The sequence below is a fragment of the Podospora pseudopauciseta genome (genome assembly GCF_035222475.1).
Source record: "Podospora pseudopauciseta strain CBS 411.78 chromosome 2 map unlocalized CBS411.78m_2, whole genome shotgun sequence".
NCBI classification, from domain to species: domain Eukaryota; kingdom Fungi; phylum Ascomycota; class Sordariomycetes; order Sordariales; family Podosporaceae; genus Podospora; species Podospora pseudopauciseta.
Window position 1 is genome coordinate 1,431,506 of NW_026946663.1, and position 17,191 is coordinate 1,448,696.

At 52.0% G+C, this 17,191-nt stretch overlaps 2 protein-coding genes and 1 non-coding gene across 3 annotated transcripts; 2 read left to right on the forward strand and 1 right to left on the reverse strand.

The window, feature by feature from the left end:
* Nucleotides 1-7: 7 nt before the first annotated feature.
* Nucleotides 8-4,125, forward strand: QC763_203610 (uncharacterized protein; the record flags this gene model as incomplete). The annotated part of the gene is made up of 3 exons (XM_062909402.1): nt 8-109; nt 190-2,811; nt 2,866-4,125. The coding sequence occupies 3 exons, from the start codon at nt 8-10 to the stop codon at nt 2,965-2,967; spliced, it is 2,826 nt and encodes a 941-aa protein (XP_062768181.1). The 3' UTR covers nt 2,968-4,125.
* Nucleotides 4,126-5,483: 1,358 nt separating this feature from the next.
* Nucleotides 5,484-5,555, forward strand: QC763_0033280. The gene has a single exon. It is a non-coding gene; the product is annotated as a tRNA-Met (tRNA).
* A 117-nt stretch (nt 5,556-5,672) lies between these two features.
* Nucleotides 5,673-9,922, reverse strand: QC763_203630 (uncharacterized protein). Its single transcript, XM_062909403.1, is given in 8 exon segments — nt 5,673-6,168; nt 6,183-8,030; nt 8,090-8,126; nt 8,184-8,411; nt 8,489-8,782; nt 8,838-8,879; nt 8,936-9,041; nt 9,135-9,922. 6 exon segments carry the CDS (start codon nt 9,001-9,003, stop codon nt 7,035-7,037), a joined length of 1,665 nt encoding a protein of 554 aa, XP_062768182.1. The 5' UTR covers nt 9,004-9,041; nt 9,135-9,922; the 3' UTR covers nt 5,673-6,168; nt 6,183-7,034.
* Between the last annotated feature and the right edge of the window lie 7,269 nt (nt 9,923-17,191).

The following is a 17,191-nucleotide window of genomic DNA, read 5'->3' on the forward strand; positions in this document are numbered from 1 at the left end:
GCCCGCCATGAGCTGGCAACCAAACCAGGAGTCCCTCGGGACACTCGCGACATGTCTCCGGGACTCGCTGAGCGGCTTCAACAAGACCGCCCAGAAGCAGGCCGAAATTGTGAGTTGCGATGGTCGCTGAGGAAAAAAAAAAAAAAAATATTGCTGGCGCGCCCAACTGACTGGAGATTGCCGGCGCAGATGCTCACGCAAGCGAAAGCGAGTCCCGATATCAACAACTACCTGGCATTCATCTTTTCGAGTGCCACTCCAGCGCCGGGCACACCGGTGCAGCAGCCCACCGAATGGCATGTGGTCCGATCTGCTGCCGCCATCATGCTCAAGAACAACATCAAGAGCAACCTCAAGGGAATCCCCGAAAGCAGTCTCCAGTTGATCAAACTGGCCATTCCTCTCGGTATCCAGGACACCAACTCTCAGATCCGCAGCTTTGCTGGCAACCTTGCGACCGAAATCGTCCGTTGTGGAGGACTTTACAGCTGGCCTGAGCTCCTCGAGGTTCTGCTCAAGATGATTGGCAACGAAGGAAACCAGTACTCGAACGAGGCCCAAGAAGGTGCCATGGCCGCCATGGCCAAGATCTGCGAAGACAACACCAAGGTTTTGGAACGGGAGCAAAATGGCCAGCGGCCGCTCAACATCCTTCTCCCCAAATTCATCGAGGCTACAAAGAGCCCCCTGCCAAAAGTCCGCGCTCTGGCCCTCAAGGCCATCAACGAGTTCACCCCAAGGAAAAGCCAGGCCATGCTCAACGTTATCGATACCCTTCTCCAGCATTTGTTTTATCTCTCCGAAGACAAGTACCCCGATGTGAGGCGAGAGGTGTGCCGCGCCTTTGTCCGGCTGGTTGAGACCCGGCCCGACAAGCTGCTGCCTCATATCGGAGGTTTGGTCGACTACATCCTTACCCAGCAAAAGAGCGACGACGAGGAGCTCGCCACAGAGGCGGCTGAGTTTTGGTTGGCTGTGGGCGAGCACGACAATCTCTGGCAGGCCCTTGATCCCTACCTCGGCAAGATCATCCCCGTGCTTCTGGAATGCATGGTGTACAGTCCCGAGGATATTGCTCTCTTGGGAGGCGCGTCCGACGACGAAGACGAGGAGGATCGAGAAGAGGATATCAAGCCAAAGTTTGCCAAGAAGAACTTGAAGCGCGGCGCTGCTGGTGCTGAGGAGGGTGAAAGCCAGGAGGACAACGGCTACGAGAAGATGGCAGAGGAGGGTCTGGAGGAGGGCGAGATCGACGACGAAGATGAGGACGACGACGGCGATGAGAACCCTGATGAGAAGTGGACCCTCCGCAAGTGCTCTGCGGCAGCGCTCGACGTTTTTGCTGGCGATTTCGGCGGCAAAGTCTTCCACTCGATTCTCCCCTATCTGCAAACGAACCTGAAGCACGAGGACTGGCCACGCCGCGAAGCTGCCGTGCTTGCCCTCGGCGCCGTTGCCGATGGCTGCATGGGTGTTGTTGTGCCCCATCTGCCGGAGCTTGTCCCCTACCTCATCAGCCTCCTTGAGGACCCGGAGCCGGTGGTCCGCATCATCACATGCTGGACCCTGAGCCGGTATTCATCATGGGCTGCGAGCCTCACAGACGGGGCCCAGAAACAAAGTTACTTTGAGCCCCTCATGGAGGGCATCCTTCGCAGGATGTTGGACAAGAACAAGAAGGTGCAAGAAGCGGGTGCCTCGGCCATGGCCACCCTTGAGGAAAAGGCCGGCAAACAGTTGGAACCGTACTGCGGGCCGATCATCCAGCAGTTTGTTCTATGCTTCAGCAAATACAAAGACAAGAACAGATGGGTTCTCTATGACTGCGTCCAGACGCTGGCCGAGCATATTGGACCGGTTCTGGCTCGCCCCGAGCTTGCTGGCCAGCTCATGCCCACCATTATCGACAGATGGCAAAGAGTACCAGATCAGTCGCGAGAAATGTTCCCCTTGCTAGAGTGCCTATCCTACATCGCCATGGCGCTCGGGGATGCCTTTACTCCCTATGCCGAGCCGATCTTCAACAGATGTGTCAACATCATTCACCAAAACCTCGAGCAGTCCATGCATGCCAAAACAAATGCCAACTTTGATCAGCCTGACAAGGACTTTTTGGTCACCAGTCTTGATCTTTTGAGCGCTATCATCCAGGCCCTGGACAACGCCAAGGCGGCAGAGCTTGTTACAAGAAGCCAACCGGCCTTCTTTGAGCTCTTGAGCTTCTGCATGGAGGATCCTTCCGACGAGGTGCAGCAGTCGGCCTACGCCCTGGTTGGTGACTGCTCAAAGTATGTCCCCGAACAGTTGAGGCCGTTCATCCACAAGATCTTCACCATTCTGGTCAAGAAGCTCGACCTGGACGACATCTTGGACGAGGAGATTGACAGCAGCTTTAGCGTTGTTAACAACGCCTGCTGGAGCGCCGGCGAGGTGGCGATGCAGTTCAAGGAGGAGATGGCGCCGTTCGTACCAGAGCTGCTGCGGAGGTTCGTCGAGATCATTTCCAATCCTGGTGTGCCTGGCGGCGTGGTCGAGAACGCCGCGATCGCGTTGGGCAGACTGGGTCTCTTCCATGCCGCCATCATCGCGCCTCACCTTCCCAAGTTTGCGCACGAGTTCCTCACCGTCATGGATGAGGTCGACACATCGGAGGAGAAGGCGACTGCTTTTAGGGGATTCTGCAACGTCGTCGCTCAGAACCCGCAGTCGATTGAGAATGTGCTGCTGGCCTTCTTTTCGTCGATTGCGAGGTACCAGGACTTGAAGCTGCGCAACCCCATCAAGCAGGAGTTGCATGAGGCTTTCTTGAGTGTAAGTTTTCTTCCTTGCATTGGTTGTTGTGGTAGATGCTAATAAACACGACAGGTCCTCAAGATCTACCAGCAATTGATTCCGGGGTTTGTCGACTTCCTCAGCAAGCTCCCGCCACAAGACCAGCAAGCACTCAAGACGACATATGGTCTCTAGGATCAAGGTTATTGCCGTGGCAGAGTCTGAGCGCTGGCTGCATTGTGGGCTTGGATTCACCAATAGACGGTGAATGTCATCGGGGTTCACGAAGGGTAGATTCTCACCATCATTGCTACTGCTGTTGCTACTGCTCTGATCGTGTATTCTTTCATGACGAGAGAGAGAGGGGTGGGGATTTAATAGAAACACAATGTGTCCCTGGCAGCAGCTCATAGGTACCCCCATTCTTGTTTCCTGAATCATCAACCCAACAACACATGGCACGTTTCACGAATGAAAATCATGCCCCCCATCCCCTTAGCGGAAGAAACATCATTACATAAGTAGATAGTCCGGTTTTTACTCTTTTCTTTCTTTCTTTCTTCCTTTCTTTTTATTTTTTTCCAGCTTTGCGGACTTTTCAAAAGGAAAGAAGAAAAAGAAAGTGTATACCATACCCTTGCGCTCTTTTTTTTGATGGTGGGTAATGTGGAGTGGTTGATGGTTTTGGTAGTAGGTAGGTTTCTTTGAGATTGTTGATATCTTGGTGGATTTGTTGCGTGTCTTTCTTAGGTAAATGGTGTGTGACTTTTGTGATTGGTTTTTTTTTTTTTTTTTTTTTTTTTGCTTGTGAGCTGGAGTGGAGAGATGATGATGAGTTGGTTACACAGTGAGGGAGTTGAGTTGTGTTCAGCGGAGGCCGAATCGGGGTTTGTTTATTTCTACCAAGTGGAGAGCAGGTGAGGGAACGATGAAAGAGTGGAAGCACTTGTGAAAGTAGCGAAGAGGGTTGGGAGTGTCATTACCGAGAGGGTGTGGACTTTTGAAGGTGGAATAGGAGAGGAGGGAGGACACTACAAGAGGGAGTTGGGCTTGTGTGGAAATAGGCCTCATGAAAGGATGGGCAGAGGAGGTGGATAAAACATTGAAGGAAAGGTAATCAAAAGAGGAGGAAAATCGACAAGGCAAAAGCATTTGTCATGGGTGGTGGACCTGATTGGAAGGGTCAAAAAATGGTAGATGGTATTTTTCTTTCCTCGAGCCTTTAGATAGGAAACAACTTAGCATAGCACGACAACAGTAGATAGGTATATAGCGTTAGGTAGATAAAAACTTTTCTCGGTGTTGTGTAAATAGTACATGTAGTTCATCTACTCCAGATAATGTCCCTTTTCCTTTTGCGCTACTTTCCATTTAGGAATCCAACCCCTTTCTTGTTGCACATACCTGAGTAAATAACCACCTACCCATTCTTCTTGCCCTGGAGCTAGGACACCTTATCCACAGAGGCCTCCGAGTGATGTTGGTACCAGAACACGCCTTGAAAAGGTACTCAGTGTCCTACCGACCTCTGGCAGATAATGACTTTGGAGGTGTCTCTACAAGTTCCACAAACCATCTACCAACTTTGTTCTGAGGATGGTCAGCCGACATGCCGTCCAACGGTCTGCTTATTACCAAGGGAAGCACGACAATCGCATATCAAGTGGTGCAACAATATACAATAGAGAACTACAATTTCCTACATTCCTTTCCCCTTAGTATTCCCCTTACCTGAAAACAAAACCAAGTATTATACAAAGGTCAACAGTACCCCATCAAACAAATTCTATCACCTGGCATCCAGCATCCCTCGAGTCCATCACCTCAAACCCTGCCGTTGCTTATCCCGCTTCCCAGAACCTCATCGTTCGCCTCATCCCCCGCCTTCCACGTATGCAACAACATCTTCTCGACAATCTTCACACAAGTCCAGGCCAAATCCTCATGGATATAGTTGTGAACGACTCGGCTACTGTGCGGGTGTCGGCTTCGACGCCTGCATCGAGGTGGTAGAACGGGCGTCGGGACAAACTTTGTGGCTCTCCTCCACTTCTACCTCAGGGGAGTCAAGTATGAGGCTGAAACACCAGTTTTCACGCCGAAAGATGGATTCTATGATGGCGGTTCCGCTGTCTTGAGGAAACACAGATCCCCGAGCAGGAAATACCTACTGGTCACCGGTGGGTGTTCATGCTCCGAGACCACTAGCATTGACGATGTCAGCTTGGAACTCACGCATGAGTTTTTCTTCCTGTAGGTGAAGAATCTCCCTTGATCTCACGGGTCGCGGAGATTGCTTCCTTGAACCTGACGGTCTTCATCAAGAATTCCATAGCGGTATGAGTGTCTATAGCCCCCGCCTCGTGTCTGTAGCCCCATTTCAGCCCAACTCTTGACAACAGAACACACCTCCAGGGCAAGAACATCTACATAGCGAGCATTGTAGGTCAAGATTTCTGAGGAAGAGGTTCTCAACTGTACAGCTTAGAGCACTATCAAGCATCTCAATATCCCAGCACTTACATATACACGGCAGGACATAATCTCCAATGTATGCCGCATTGGATGTTCAATGAGGAATATTCACATCTCAAGGGTCTATCCATCTTACGCTCCCAACTATCGAAAAAGAGGGGGTGGATGCTTTCGTTGAGCAAGCCCCACATATACCCAGCTTCTAACCCCTGTTTACAACAATCATCCAGTGAAGAAGCTGCGTGGCGCAGCGGAAGCGCGCCGGGCTCATAACCCGGAGGTCACTCGATCGAAACGAGTCGCAGCTAAATCTTTTGGTAATATTTTTTCCATCCCTTATTTTTTTCACCCTGATCTCCTCCACGCAATCCGTCTCTCTCATTTGTGCTCATTTTTTAAGCATCACGAAATTGCAAAGGAACTCATGTTTTGTCCAGAGTTTATTTCTTTATATTATTAATAATTAGAGATCCTCAGGCATCCGCCCCTTTCCGCTGTCAATGTCTACGCTATATCAACCATGCTAGTCATCATTCCGTGAAAGGGCAGAACAACAAAACATGATCAGCAACATGATAGCAAGGCAAGATGGCCTCTCTCCACACCCAAGCTAACTACAACATTAATCAATACAGCTCATCGACCACACGCTATAATAGTGATCGCTGTACCCCACCCTTCCCAAATCCACCACCCAATCCCTCAAGAGTATACGCCCGGTATTTTTCTTCCCTTTTGCTCCCCGCTGAAAAAGCCAAGCAGAGAAGCCAAATCAAAACAAAGAATCCAACAAGACGCCATTCCAATGCAGATCCTGAACACCGCAAAACCAAAAAGGCCGTGTACAGAAATGTTCCCTTATGGTTCCCTCGCAAAAGGAAATACAAGATTAATAGCCAGAGACCACACATACACACACACACACAGAGAGAGAGAGAGAGAGAGATTAAAACCTTCCCAAAACGATAAACAGAGTCCAAAAAAAAAGCCAAAACAACAGATGCTATGCAGTTGGGTATCAGGATCCAAAACCAAAAATGCCGAAAAAGGAGTGTGTGCCTATGCCGATTATATGCAGGGTTCGTAAAAGGAGTGTCTAAGTTGGGTATCAAATCCGTTCGATCCGGTAAAAGTAAAGGAATGTCTATAGTTCGTTGTTGCTGGACCAGCCGGGACAAAGGAGCGTCGGTAAATATATGTGTGTCGTAAGGAGTGTCGTGCATGAAAAATGCAAGTATTAGGTAAGTGTCGTTGCAGTCGTAAAGGAGCGTCGTGTGCATTGAGAAAAATGCCGTGGGGTAAGCTGCGTTGTGAAGATCAAGGTTGTGATCGCCAAAGGAGTGTCGTGTACATTTGCGTCTGTGTTGAAGCGTGGAAAAACAAGCGAGAGTGCGCTCCGGAAAAAAGAAAATGAGAAACGGAAAAGCGAAAGTGGGGATAAGGATGGGAGGTTGGGGGCAGATCATGGGCTACATCATCTTTCCCTTTCCCTTGATGTCATCCTGAGGAGCCGTGAGGGCGGGGATCACGGTGTTGTCGAGACTTGGAAACCTGGAATGTGCTGACATCACTGGCGTGGCAAGCAGCGGCGTGAGGGGTGATTCTGGAAGCGGAGGGTATTGAGCGGGTCCGGGACTCAGATAGGGCGAGTGAGCAAAAGACGAAGATGGAGCTGACATCCATGGCTGCTGGTCCTCCTGTGGCGTGTGGTCTAATGTTGTGCTCGAGTAGGAAGGCCTGGTCGTCATCTTGTCAATCACCTTTGACTTGTGGATTTCCAGAGGCTCCTAGGCCCACGTGGACTGGATTGGAGAAGAAACGAACCCGACACTGTAGCGGTGGCTGGCAGGACCCATGACGGGAGAGGCGGCTGAGTAGGGGACCGTCCAGTTTCCAGAATCTTCGAAGTCGCTGTGGCCGGCGTCGCCAAAGTCGCCATAGACGCTTGAGACGGGACTGTAGGCGCCGTAGGGGCTAGGGATGTTAAGATACTGCTGGTTGCCAGAGTGAGGGAACGGGGATGACAGCTGCAGAGGGCTGACGGCGCTGTTGGGAACAGACAAGTCCTCGGTGCTGTAGTTGAATGACACGTTGTCTCCATAGAAGTACTCTGGAGAAGCAGCGGGAACCATGGCCGGTGAACCGTCGTTCATGTAGAAGGGCGGCGCCGTGTACTGATGGAATGCGGGCGTGTCGACAGGATGGGCCCAACCCATGCGGGAGCGGAACTCGTAGACTGTGCCGAGGGGGTGATCCATGAAACTGAGAGAGGTCTGGCCCCTCTCCGAGCTGTTGAGACGTTGATGGATTTCCTCGATAGGCTTGACGGTAAGGCTTCCAAAGTAGGCAGCACCAATGTCGGGGAAAAGACGCTCCATCAGCAAAGCGGCCGTGTAGTAATGAGCAATCACGACCAACGAGTTGGGGGAGCAACTGCTCTGCTGCAGCATATCGACAGGAAGCCAGAACAGCCAGGTGCGCAACGCCCTAAGGCGCTCAAACTGCTGGTGCAAAGGCTGGGTCAAGACGATCTTGCGAGAGCCCTTCATGAAGGCAATGAGCTGTGTGATGGGCTTGGGACTCTCATGGCTCTGCTTCAGATGGTGCTCGAGCTTCTGCAGCTGCTTCAGAGTCCGCTGGTAACTGTCCATGTCGGCAGCGCATGGCTGGCTGGGCTGGTGGTCCGGGGTGGGCGACGGAGGGCCGGTAGGGAACGTGCTGCTCTCGGCGATGAAGTCGCCAAACAGGGACTCGTGTTTCCAGGATTCCATGGCATCGATAATCTATTTCGTCCAAATTAGTCGGGCGGTCGCGGGGGCTTGGCACAACCTTTTTCACTCACCGTCGAGGTTCCTTGCATGAGTTCGGTCCAGCTCTTCCTGTATCGAGGTCAGCCCTGGTCGGTGTAGCCCGGATAGCTGCAGCATATTGCTTACCAATCCGTGGCTTGCCACGACAGCACGAGCGAAGCCGCCAGGATGGCGTCGGAGTTCTCTCTCGAGAAGCAGCCGATGGCTTCCTGAAGGCGGTTCAGCGCAATGCCCCGGTGCTCGTAGGCCATGTTGCCAACCAATGGGCAGTCCGTCAGGTGCGCAAGGTGCGTGGCGGAAAACGCCAGCAGCGCATGCAAGACATAGTCGTAGGTAGCACCGATCTGGATGATTCTAGAAAAAAAAGAGAAAAGGGGCACTTGGTCAGCAAGGACGACATGGGATGGCATGTGTCAGGGGTCCAGCCTTACGTGGGAATCCGCCGCGTCCAAAGCGTGAAGCCATTGGCATTGAGGCTCTCCATCTGCTCGCTGATGGACGCAACATGGTGGATCAGCCTGAGCTGGTCCAGAGTCAAGTCACAGGGTGTCGGTGCAGGATAGATGTGCGGGAATGGGAACACCCCGGTAACCTTCCACTGGTTGATCTCCTCCTCAATCTGAGGGGTCCACATGAGGTCGGGCTTGTCAGGCGAGCAAGACCTCTCATCAGGCTGAGTGATGTCGTTGTAGGGGCAGCGGACCTTGTGCTTGGTGCAGTTGCGGCTGAAGCTAGAGTTAGTCATTTGTCTCTGAATTTTGAGGGATAAGCCAAGCGTACCATTGAGGGAAGCTTTCATCACATCTGATGTGGCGGCGCTTGCTGTGAAGGTTGTTAGTGAAAACATGCCTGACTGCCAGGCTCTCGACTCAGCTTACCAAGATTCACATCCCTTCCGGGACTTGGTGTGGCTCCGACGAGGAGGACCACCACCGGGACCGGCCATTATGAGAGATACTTTGGAAGATTATGAAAACGAAAGAACTGAACTGGCTGTTAGCCTCCAAGCCAAGATGGAAAACGAGAGACACCTGAAGCCAGGCGGAGGAGGTCAAGAAAGGGTTGGGGGTTGCTGACATAAATCAGAACACACAGTCAGTGCAGTGCGTCCTGGATGGAATAGCGAACGTCGTGAGATGCGGTTGGGGAGAGGCGCACAAAGTAGTGTAAGGCTGACACTATATTGATGTTGAAGGGCAGCACAAGGCTATGTCCCCGCTTGACGCAGACCTGGAGGCGGAGCTTGGAGAAGATGGGTAGCCGGATGAGTCAAAATGCCGTGCGAGAGAGAGAGAGAGAGCCTGGTTCCTGAGTGGAGATGCGTCGAGGAGGCAAAGGCTACTGCTGCTGCTACTTGCTGCTACGTGTGATGATGGTACGGTAACTACTGGTGGCGGTGATAGAGTTTGGTTTGGTTTGGTTTTCGAATCTTGTGGAGATTCTCTTCTTTTCCAGGCCGTTTTCCTTCTTCTTCCTCTTCTCTTGGTGTCCTTTTCTTCCTTCCCTTTCCTCAACAGCAGTCAGTAGCGATCGTGTGGTTGGTTGGTTGGCTGGTTGGTTGGTTGTATGCTTTCTAGAGTGTGTTTTTGAGAGAGATATGCTGGCTGGATGATGATGTTTCGGGATATTGTCTCAATCCTCCTCTTCTCTTTAACACAACAAAATAAAAACAAAAAAAGAAACAAGCGAATGACAGGAGTCGACGAGGACTTCCTTGGGGTGAGTGCAAAAAGCGAATGTGAGTGGTGGAGATGGGCAGCGACGAGGGCTGATTCAGCGATGGTGATTGTATCTGGAAGATCAAAGAGAGGCGGAGGATGGGGCCGTCGGGGGGACTGCAAAGTTAAATAGCACCCCAATGCACGTCCTGGCTGGGGACAGGACAGGCCGCCCTGTCTGCGGGCTGCGGGCCAGCATCTGCCCACCTCCTCCCCCAAGAACACCCACAGCAAAGCGCGCGCATTGCCCCATCGGGAAAGGAAGCCTGCCAAGCCAAGACATCAGGGCTACACCATGTGCTGGCACCCCACCATCTGGCTTCCCTTTCCAGCAAGACCGTCCATCCATTTAATCGCTTTATTCGTTAATGTCCCCCCCTCCGTCCCATCTCCATCACGGCTCTACCTTAGCTCCCCCAGAGCCCTCTCCCGAACGGCGTCCTTGTTGAAACCGACGACAGCACGCCCCGTTACCCGTCAACTGGACCTCCGACGGGAGCCAAGCCCCGTTGCTATCAACCACACCTCACCCACTGGACTAGACGCCGAGGCAGCGGACACTTGTGGCGGTTGTCTTTTGTTGAGCACCTTAATTCATGCCAGCCGTGAGTAAGTGACTTACTCTGTAAATCATAACCATTTGCCATGCCTCGGATGGTGCTTAAAAATTTAGAATGGTGCTGAGAAACCCATTCGACCTGGGCCTGTGCAGCATCTCCTTGTGCCATCGAAGCGCTGTGGAAGCTGCCAGCGTCCAGCAGCAATGCCGGGCTCATGCGAGCGCCGTTAACCGGGTATGCTCTTGTGTATTGTTTCTCTCCCCTCTGTACTATAAAATCCCCAAGAGGCAAAAGTGTGTGCAGTAGGTAGGGGCCATGCTCATGCCATGGCTCCCCCCGCCCAATCCATGCTACGTTAACTCAGAGGTCCAGTTGTGCGGGAGGATGGCCCAGCATGACGACAGGCCAGACGGCAGCCGGCCCCAATGTCAGAGCAGTGAGTGACAATGAGGGAAGCATTTTTTGTGGGATTATATTAGCGGCGGGCACTAAACAGACAGCTTACAAGACGGTTCCGCCGGGACAGGCCGGAGAGTCTGTTTGAAAGGAGGCGATGAGATGATGGAGAGATTGAGTTTGGTCACCTGCCAGGGCAAAGCTGCTGTGACAGATGGGATGCTCCTTTTGGGTCGAACTCCGCTTGGTGCTTATTCACAAAACCACAAAATCGTCCCAGCACAAGTCCCAGTGAAAGAGATGGCGAGCCTGCGAATGGGAGATAGGCCGGGGAAATGGCCGTGCTGACTGCTGCTGTCGTCGGTCGACACTCCAAAGAGCGCTCTGACTAGCCGCCATGGGGTTAGCGCCCCTTTGCAACAGAACACGAACTGAGGCGGAGCAGCGGCAGGTCGGCTTGCTTCCTTCTCCCTTCAATATTACTTTTGTACCCTTTCTTTCCACCATTGGTGATGCTCCTTTTTCAGGTCACTCCTATGTTCTCTTGAGTGCTTGTTTGGGTGTGGTCTGCGCAGCAAATGGTGAAGCTTTTCGTCAGGTGTGGCCCACGTGGATGTCTGTGAATGTCCCTGGCCGACGCCTAGCCTAGGTATAGCCGCGGTATTCGCTTCAAAGAGCAACTTTGACGCCTCCTCCTCCAGCCAGTCGACCTGCAGCATTACGTATTTTTCACACCCCATCTCCGATATTTTGATCAGAGACAGCAGCGGCATCTTACCGTTCTCGTGGCCTCAGTCCTGTGGCGGGGTTTGATTGCTCTAAACACAATCAATCTTTTCTTTGCTTCTGTTTTCTATGAGATTATCAGATTTCAAGGAGGGGGCGGGAAGGGCGTTGTTGCAGCAGCCATCGTCTGCCATCACCATGGATGACCGACTGTCTTCCTCTGTCCTCGTCCGCCTCCCCCTCCCCCCCCACCCACTTACTCGATTTTGGTCTGTGGGATTCCTCCTGCATAGTTCCTAGCAGCAAGAGGTTGGGACTTGCAGTTACAGCCAGTCTCGTGCAGCGCGCATATTATGTAGCGCAGGGCCCTTTTTGCTTTCATCAGAAGAGAAGTCGTCTGGTGTGGTGGCATGCGTACTGCAGGACGTCGGCTTTTTCAATATTTCACCCGTTCTTTCAGTAGAAAAGAAGCATGTAAAGTCTTTGGGGAATAGGGAAAACACCACCATGACCACAATACCCGTACGAGGACTTTTGCAGACGAGCATTCAACTCAACCTATCCTGGCGCCAAGCATCCGGCGAGGATCATATTATAGGCTAAGAGGCTCTTCCTTTTGGCATGCCCACCAGGGCAGCAACCATTCCCCATTTGACGCTGGACCGGATCGCGGTTGGCATTGGTTCTGGGGGGCACTTGGGGAGGCTTGGGGTGCACGCCGTCACTGTCACTAGCATCCCTCGGCGCACTCCTCGCTCTGTCTGATGATACCTGATACAGTAGCGTGCTGTTCCGATGTTGGGTGACCCCCATTGCCAGTTGAGTTTCAGGTGCTTCGTAACTGGGCCTTTGGGACTCGTGCCCAGCCCACACTGGCTGCAACGTCAACTATCGGTTGATGCGCTGATCTGATTTTTGTGATGGAGAAAGAAGAAGGTGAGGAGAACAAAGATAACGGCGGAGAGAACTGCCGGTTTCCCCTGAACCCCACGAAAGGCCGCGTTGCTGGACGACGACGGTGGGCGGACGACTGGGATGTGAAGAGGCAGGTGCGCTTCCGAACCCCCCGTTTCCGTGCCTCACCTCGGCGGTGTTCCCCTCATGAGCCATCAGTTTGCATTATGTCATTGCCCGATGCTGTGGAAAGCAAAACTCTCTCGCTAGTAACGGTGTCGAGCTTTCGAGCTTCCATGAACCTGGGAACAGCAAGAAGCCAAAGGAACTTTGATAGCTCCAGTTTCCACTTCGGTTTTCCCGGAGCGTCCGCCAGTCGGTGGAACTCCGGTTCAAAGGCACGTCTTGCGTCGGGTTAGCTAACGAAGAAAAAAAAAATAAAGGCAAACGCCTCGCTCCGAAAGCTTGCAGCCATCATGAGCAGATCAGAAGCCAGCGTTAGCAGCGATACCGCAGTAATACTAACGTCGATGACCCTCGTCTAAACACGTGGACCCAAGAGCCTAGACGTTACCCAGGATGACGCAGCACATCGCTTGGAAAGGTGAGCGCAACGACGGTGAGGGTGGAGATGGGCACTCGGTGTCGTGCAGGACCCTGGTTCGATCGGGGGTTATCTTGTTGAATTGCTGCCCTCTGGTTGGATGAAACAACCGTTTTCTCGTGTCCATTTTTGGGCTGCCCGTTCCTGCCGCTTCTTTGGTCCCTGTTCATTTGAATGTTTTCCCCTCATCACACACCCCTTCCCTTCCTCTTGCTGATGACCCTTTCTCCATTCTCCAACTTTCTCAATCGTCAAAGTGGCTGTACACCTCGACGCTTACCGGTCATTTTCTTTGTTGTTCATGCTACTGCACTGCAGTACTGAATGATCTAAGCAGTTGTTGTCCCGGACATTGGCTCGGTAATGAATGGGGGGGCTAGGCAGCAAAGACTCCATTCTCTGGTTCTCTGGATGAACAGGCCAGGGTCCGAACTTTGGGCTGCCTTTAGGTTGTTCCCCGCGCCAAGAAAACAAGGGACTTTTCTCGCCGGGTGCACCCATTCACCGCCTCATTTTTGGTGGTAGCAAAACAGCAACAATCACCAAAGTCATTCATTCATCAAACGCCTCGGTTTCCTTTTTGCGCTTCCCTCGGCCCCCTTGTCCGCTTCCACCGCGCCGTGTGGGTAACATCACAGAACTGCGACCGTGTGGCCCCATGGGTTCTTGATTCGGTAGGTATCCGCTCTTTGCTTGCTCTGAAAGCTCATTTCTTTGTCCGAGGGCAACAACAGCCTCGAAAGATGTTTGCTTCCTTCCTGATGCTCGAATCTCAATTCCCAACTTTTTTTGTGGTGGATGGCTTTTCTTGTTTGGGGATAGCGCTGTTTCTAAATAAAAAGTTAACCTTTTTTCCTTCTTTCCCTCTTCCGGCAGACGTCTCCACACTGACGTTCTTTGCTTGCCACATTCGGCCGAGCTGTGGTCCGCTCGTCCAATGACATTGACGGCACGTAGATCCTCGCTACTAGCAGACGAAACGACACTGTAGAAGTAATAATTTTCTGGATAATACTTATCAATCTGTACAACGTTTCCATGCTTCTACAGTTATTCTTTTCTCTCTTGTTCTTTTATTTCCCAACGGAAAAGCCGAACATTTCGGTCTCCTTTTGCCTTGATGTAGCACACACACACACCTAACTCAGCCAACAACTCACAAACAGCTTCCACAATCGACGCCTTACCGCCGGACTCCTCTATTTATTTTTCGGCTCCCGGCAGCACCGTGTGCCCAAACCCCCGGGGCACGCGCGGGGGGCTTGGCTAGGTACCTATTAGCTCACTCCGTCATCACGGGTAGTGTGTTGTCTTTTCTTATCAATCTATTTGTTTTTAGTTGACCAGATCAGAACCCAAAAAAAAAAAAAAATCAAGGAAAAAGCTACTTCCCCAACCCCCCAACGGACTGGGCGATTGGCATCGCGGAATTATGGCCGCCTCCTCCGATCCAGATTGCAACGGTTGGGGTGATCAGCCTGCATACATACTATAAGGACATTCCATGCGCGCTAATGACACTGGAGAGGTTGGAGAAAACCTCTGCTTTCTCCAAGTGATGAGGAAGTACCTAGCTGACCCCGCGTTGATAGCCGATTGTCCTCAGGCGGGACCGGCAATAACGTTTACGCGATGATCACCTACCTACCCTACCCTACCATGATATGATCTGATAATTTATGGAGACCCTTTTACCCTCAGCTGTATGTGATCGTATGGATATAGATGCTGAGTGGCTGTCTTTTTGCTCTTAACGCATGGGCGGAGGAGGATGGATCCAGCGGTGAGTCCGGTCATAGCTTGCAGGGCGCTGGCAGAGTAGGTAGGTAATTAATTCCCTTTTGTGTACCTTTCCTAACACAACTTGCAGCACCAATGGGAACAAGAGGCAAGATGTATGATCCCTGCTCCCTGTCGTCGGATCAAGGTTTCTGGTGAACGTTGAAGAAAAGGGTAGTAGAGGAGGGAGATAAGCGAGGATGGGGGGTAGTTTACACTGGGTAGGTACCTAACCCACTACTCGATCCTCGGTTTCATTTTTGCTGTTGGTTTTTTCCCGCGGGTTGTTTAGCATTTTTTTTCTTCCTTTTTTTCTTTTTACTTCCGTGAATTGTGATTTGACGGGTTTGTGGTTGGGGCGGTGGTGGGTTTGGCTCGCTGACTGGCTGGCTGCATGCTGTCACAGCCCATTTTTCCACACTCAGCTCCAGAAAAGCAGCAGATATGGTTTGCCCCGCGGAAAGGTCAGGTAGGTAGGCTGTCCACATTGCAGTGAGCGTAACTTCTGCAGAAGGGTCTGCTGCTTTTTCTTTTGCTAATTATAGCTCGGTGTGCGTGCCCGATCTTTGTGGGGGTGGTGGTGGTGGTGGTGTACAGACCTTGAAGCAGCCACAGTGGATGGGGAGAGTGCCATGTGATGATTTATGGTTCTGGTTATGACCAGGTGGGTGGGTTTTGGTTGTCAACAAGTACACCACCCGGAGTCGTTTCCGAAACCAGTAACGGGCGGTACCAGTGTTGAGGGAGAAGAGGGTGGGTGGGTAAGAGGCCTAACGACAACATGATGGAAGTGTGACTGGAGGGTATTGTCATTTCTTCGTGGTGGCCAACGGGTTTGTGTCACGTTGGGAGCCTAAGCTGTTGAGGGCATCACGTTATCTGCTGTCTGGCACTTTTACTTTCAACGGTCGGGACATTTGCTTGATGTTGGGTTCTCCACAACCATACACTCAAAACACACGATCGATGACCAGTCCAAACTTGGTCAAAGGTTGGTGAAGGGTATCACCAGGCTGGATTTGCAAAGCATGGCATTGCGTAAGGTACCCTTCCGACATGCCCCAGAGTCCTCGGCACGGCCTTCATTCGCTCTCTCTCCGCCTTTGTCTATTGAACCTGATTAAGGTTTGGTCGATCTCATGCTGTCAGACTCCAAAATGCGGTGAGGATGGAGGCCACTGATTAAGAGGCTTGAGACGAGCCAGTTATCTTTCCAGAAGGAGGATCTTGGTCGGTGTCTTATGCTGTATCACCGGTGAAGCCCACCACCAGCGCATATTCGGGGGATCGGGGAGGGTAAAGAGGGATACAGAGTCAGGGGTAAGGTGGGATGCGGAAGGGGAGAGCCGATCTGTGTCGGGTGGGTGCTTTGATGGAAAGGGGAAGGCTTACTGCCAGCGTTGGGGAGCATATCGACCAAGTGCAAAAGACCGTCCGGTTTTGACGTTGCTATTGATGGCTTCCGGTATGGCATCGGATGTGATGCTCGACCACGATGGGGTCAAAGAGGGGCCTTGGCATGGCCACCACCGTGTTGGTGTTGAGGGTCAATCACATCATGGCGAGAATGATATCTGACGCAGGGTCAGTATATCCTCTTTCACTCCTTCCATATACACAGCAGATCGTGTCCGGCACGTGCCTTGCTTCTCATGCGCTCACCCAGCTGGCGAAGAAACACAACTATCGCCCCGTCTGGGGTGTCTTACATCTCAGGATATCATCTGAACATGGATCAACCACGTATCTCGAATCCCACAAACTTAAGCTTCACCGAAACATGCATTTGACACTCCCGAGCGGTGGACGTCTGGGCTTGCTATTCTGGGGTTGGCTGACAACACCGTTGTGTTCAGGAGAATCATCGAGAAGCCAACATGGATGAGCCCTGGGGGTGAGACTCTAATGACTATTTTGGTTCTCTTCTAGAAATTAATTGGCTTCCATACCAGCTGGGACTCGGGCCTCAAACGGTTGACGATGTTGAAGATGTCTGAGATGAATGCCCTGGATTGGCCCGAGCAAAGACCTGGGGGAAGACTCCCCAGGAACGCTTCGGTGGCACAACAAGCCTTTCAGGTTTGTTCGTGGCAGGCAGGTTCAAGCTTCTTCCCCGGTGTTCTCGGCGGAATATTTTGATCTTCCTTGGTGATATCAGCTCGTGTTGCAGAGCTGAAGCCGAGATAGAGGATTGGGCTACCTCTCTTCTTCGTCATGTGCAACGTTGGCATGAAGCTCGAGAGCTGGTGAGCCAACGGATGGTTGTTACTATCCCCGGGGTTGTCAGCGGTGGAGTTCAGGATCGGACCCGGAAGCCACAGCCACGGCCTCGGTACGCTTTTTCTTCTTCGTATGTGCTACACGATGCTAGTCTGTGATCTCAAAAAAGAAAACAAGAAAGCACAGGGCACATCTTGTGAGATCTGCTCAGCAAGGGGATCAAGATGCTGATTGGGT

Bases quoted from the DNA above. Each gene is read 5' to 3' on its own strand.
- QC763_203630 (XM_062909403.1), bottom strand. From the start codon at position 9,003: ATGGCCGGTCCCGGTGGTGGTCCTCCTCGTCGGAGCCACACCAAGTCC. The intron at 8,783-8,837 runs GTACGCTTGGCT...CTCTAGCTTCAG, and splicing joins GATGAAAGCTTCCCTCAATG to CCGCAACTGCACCAAGCACA. The intron at 8,412-8,488 runs GTAAGGCTGGAC...TTTTTTTTCTAG, and splicing joins TGGACGCGGCGGATTCCCAC to AATCATCCAGATCGGTGCTA.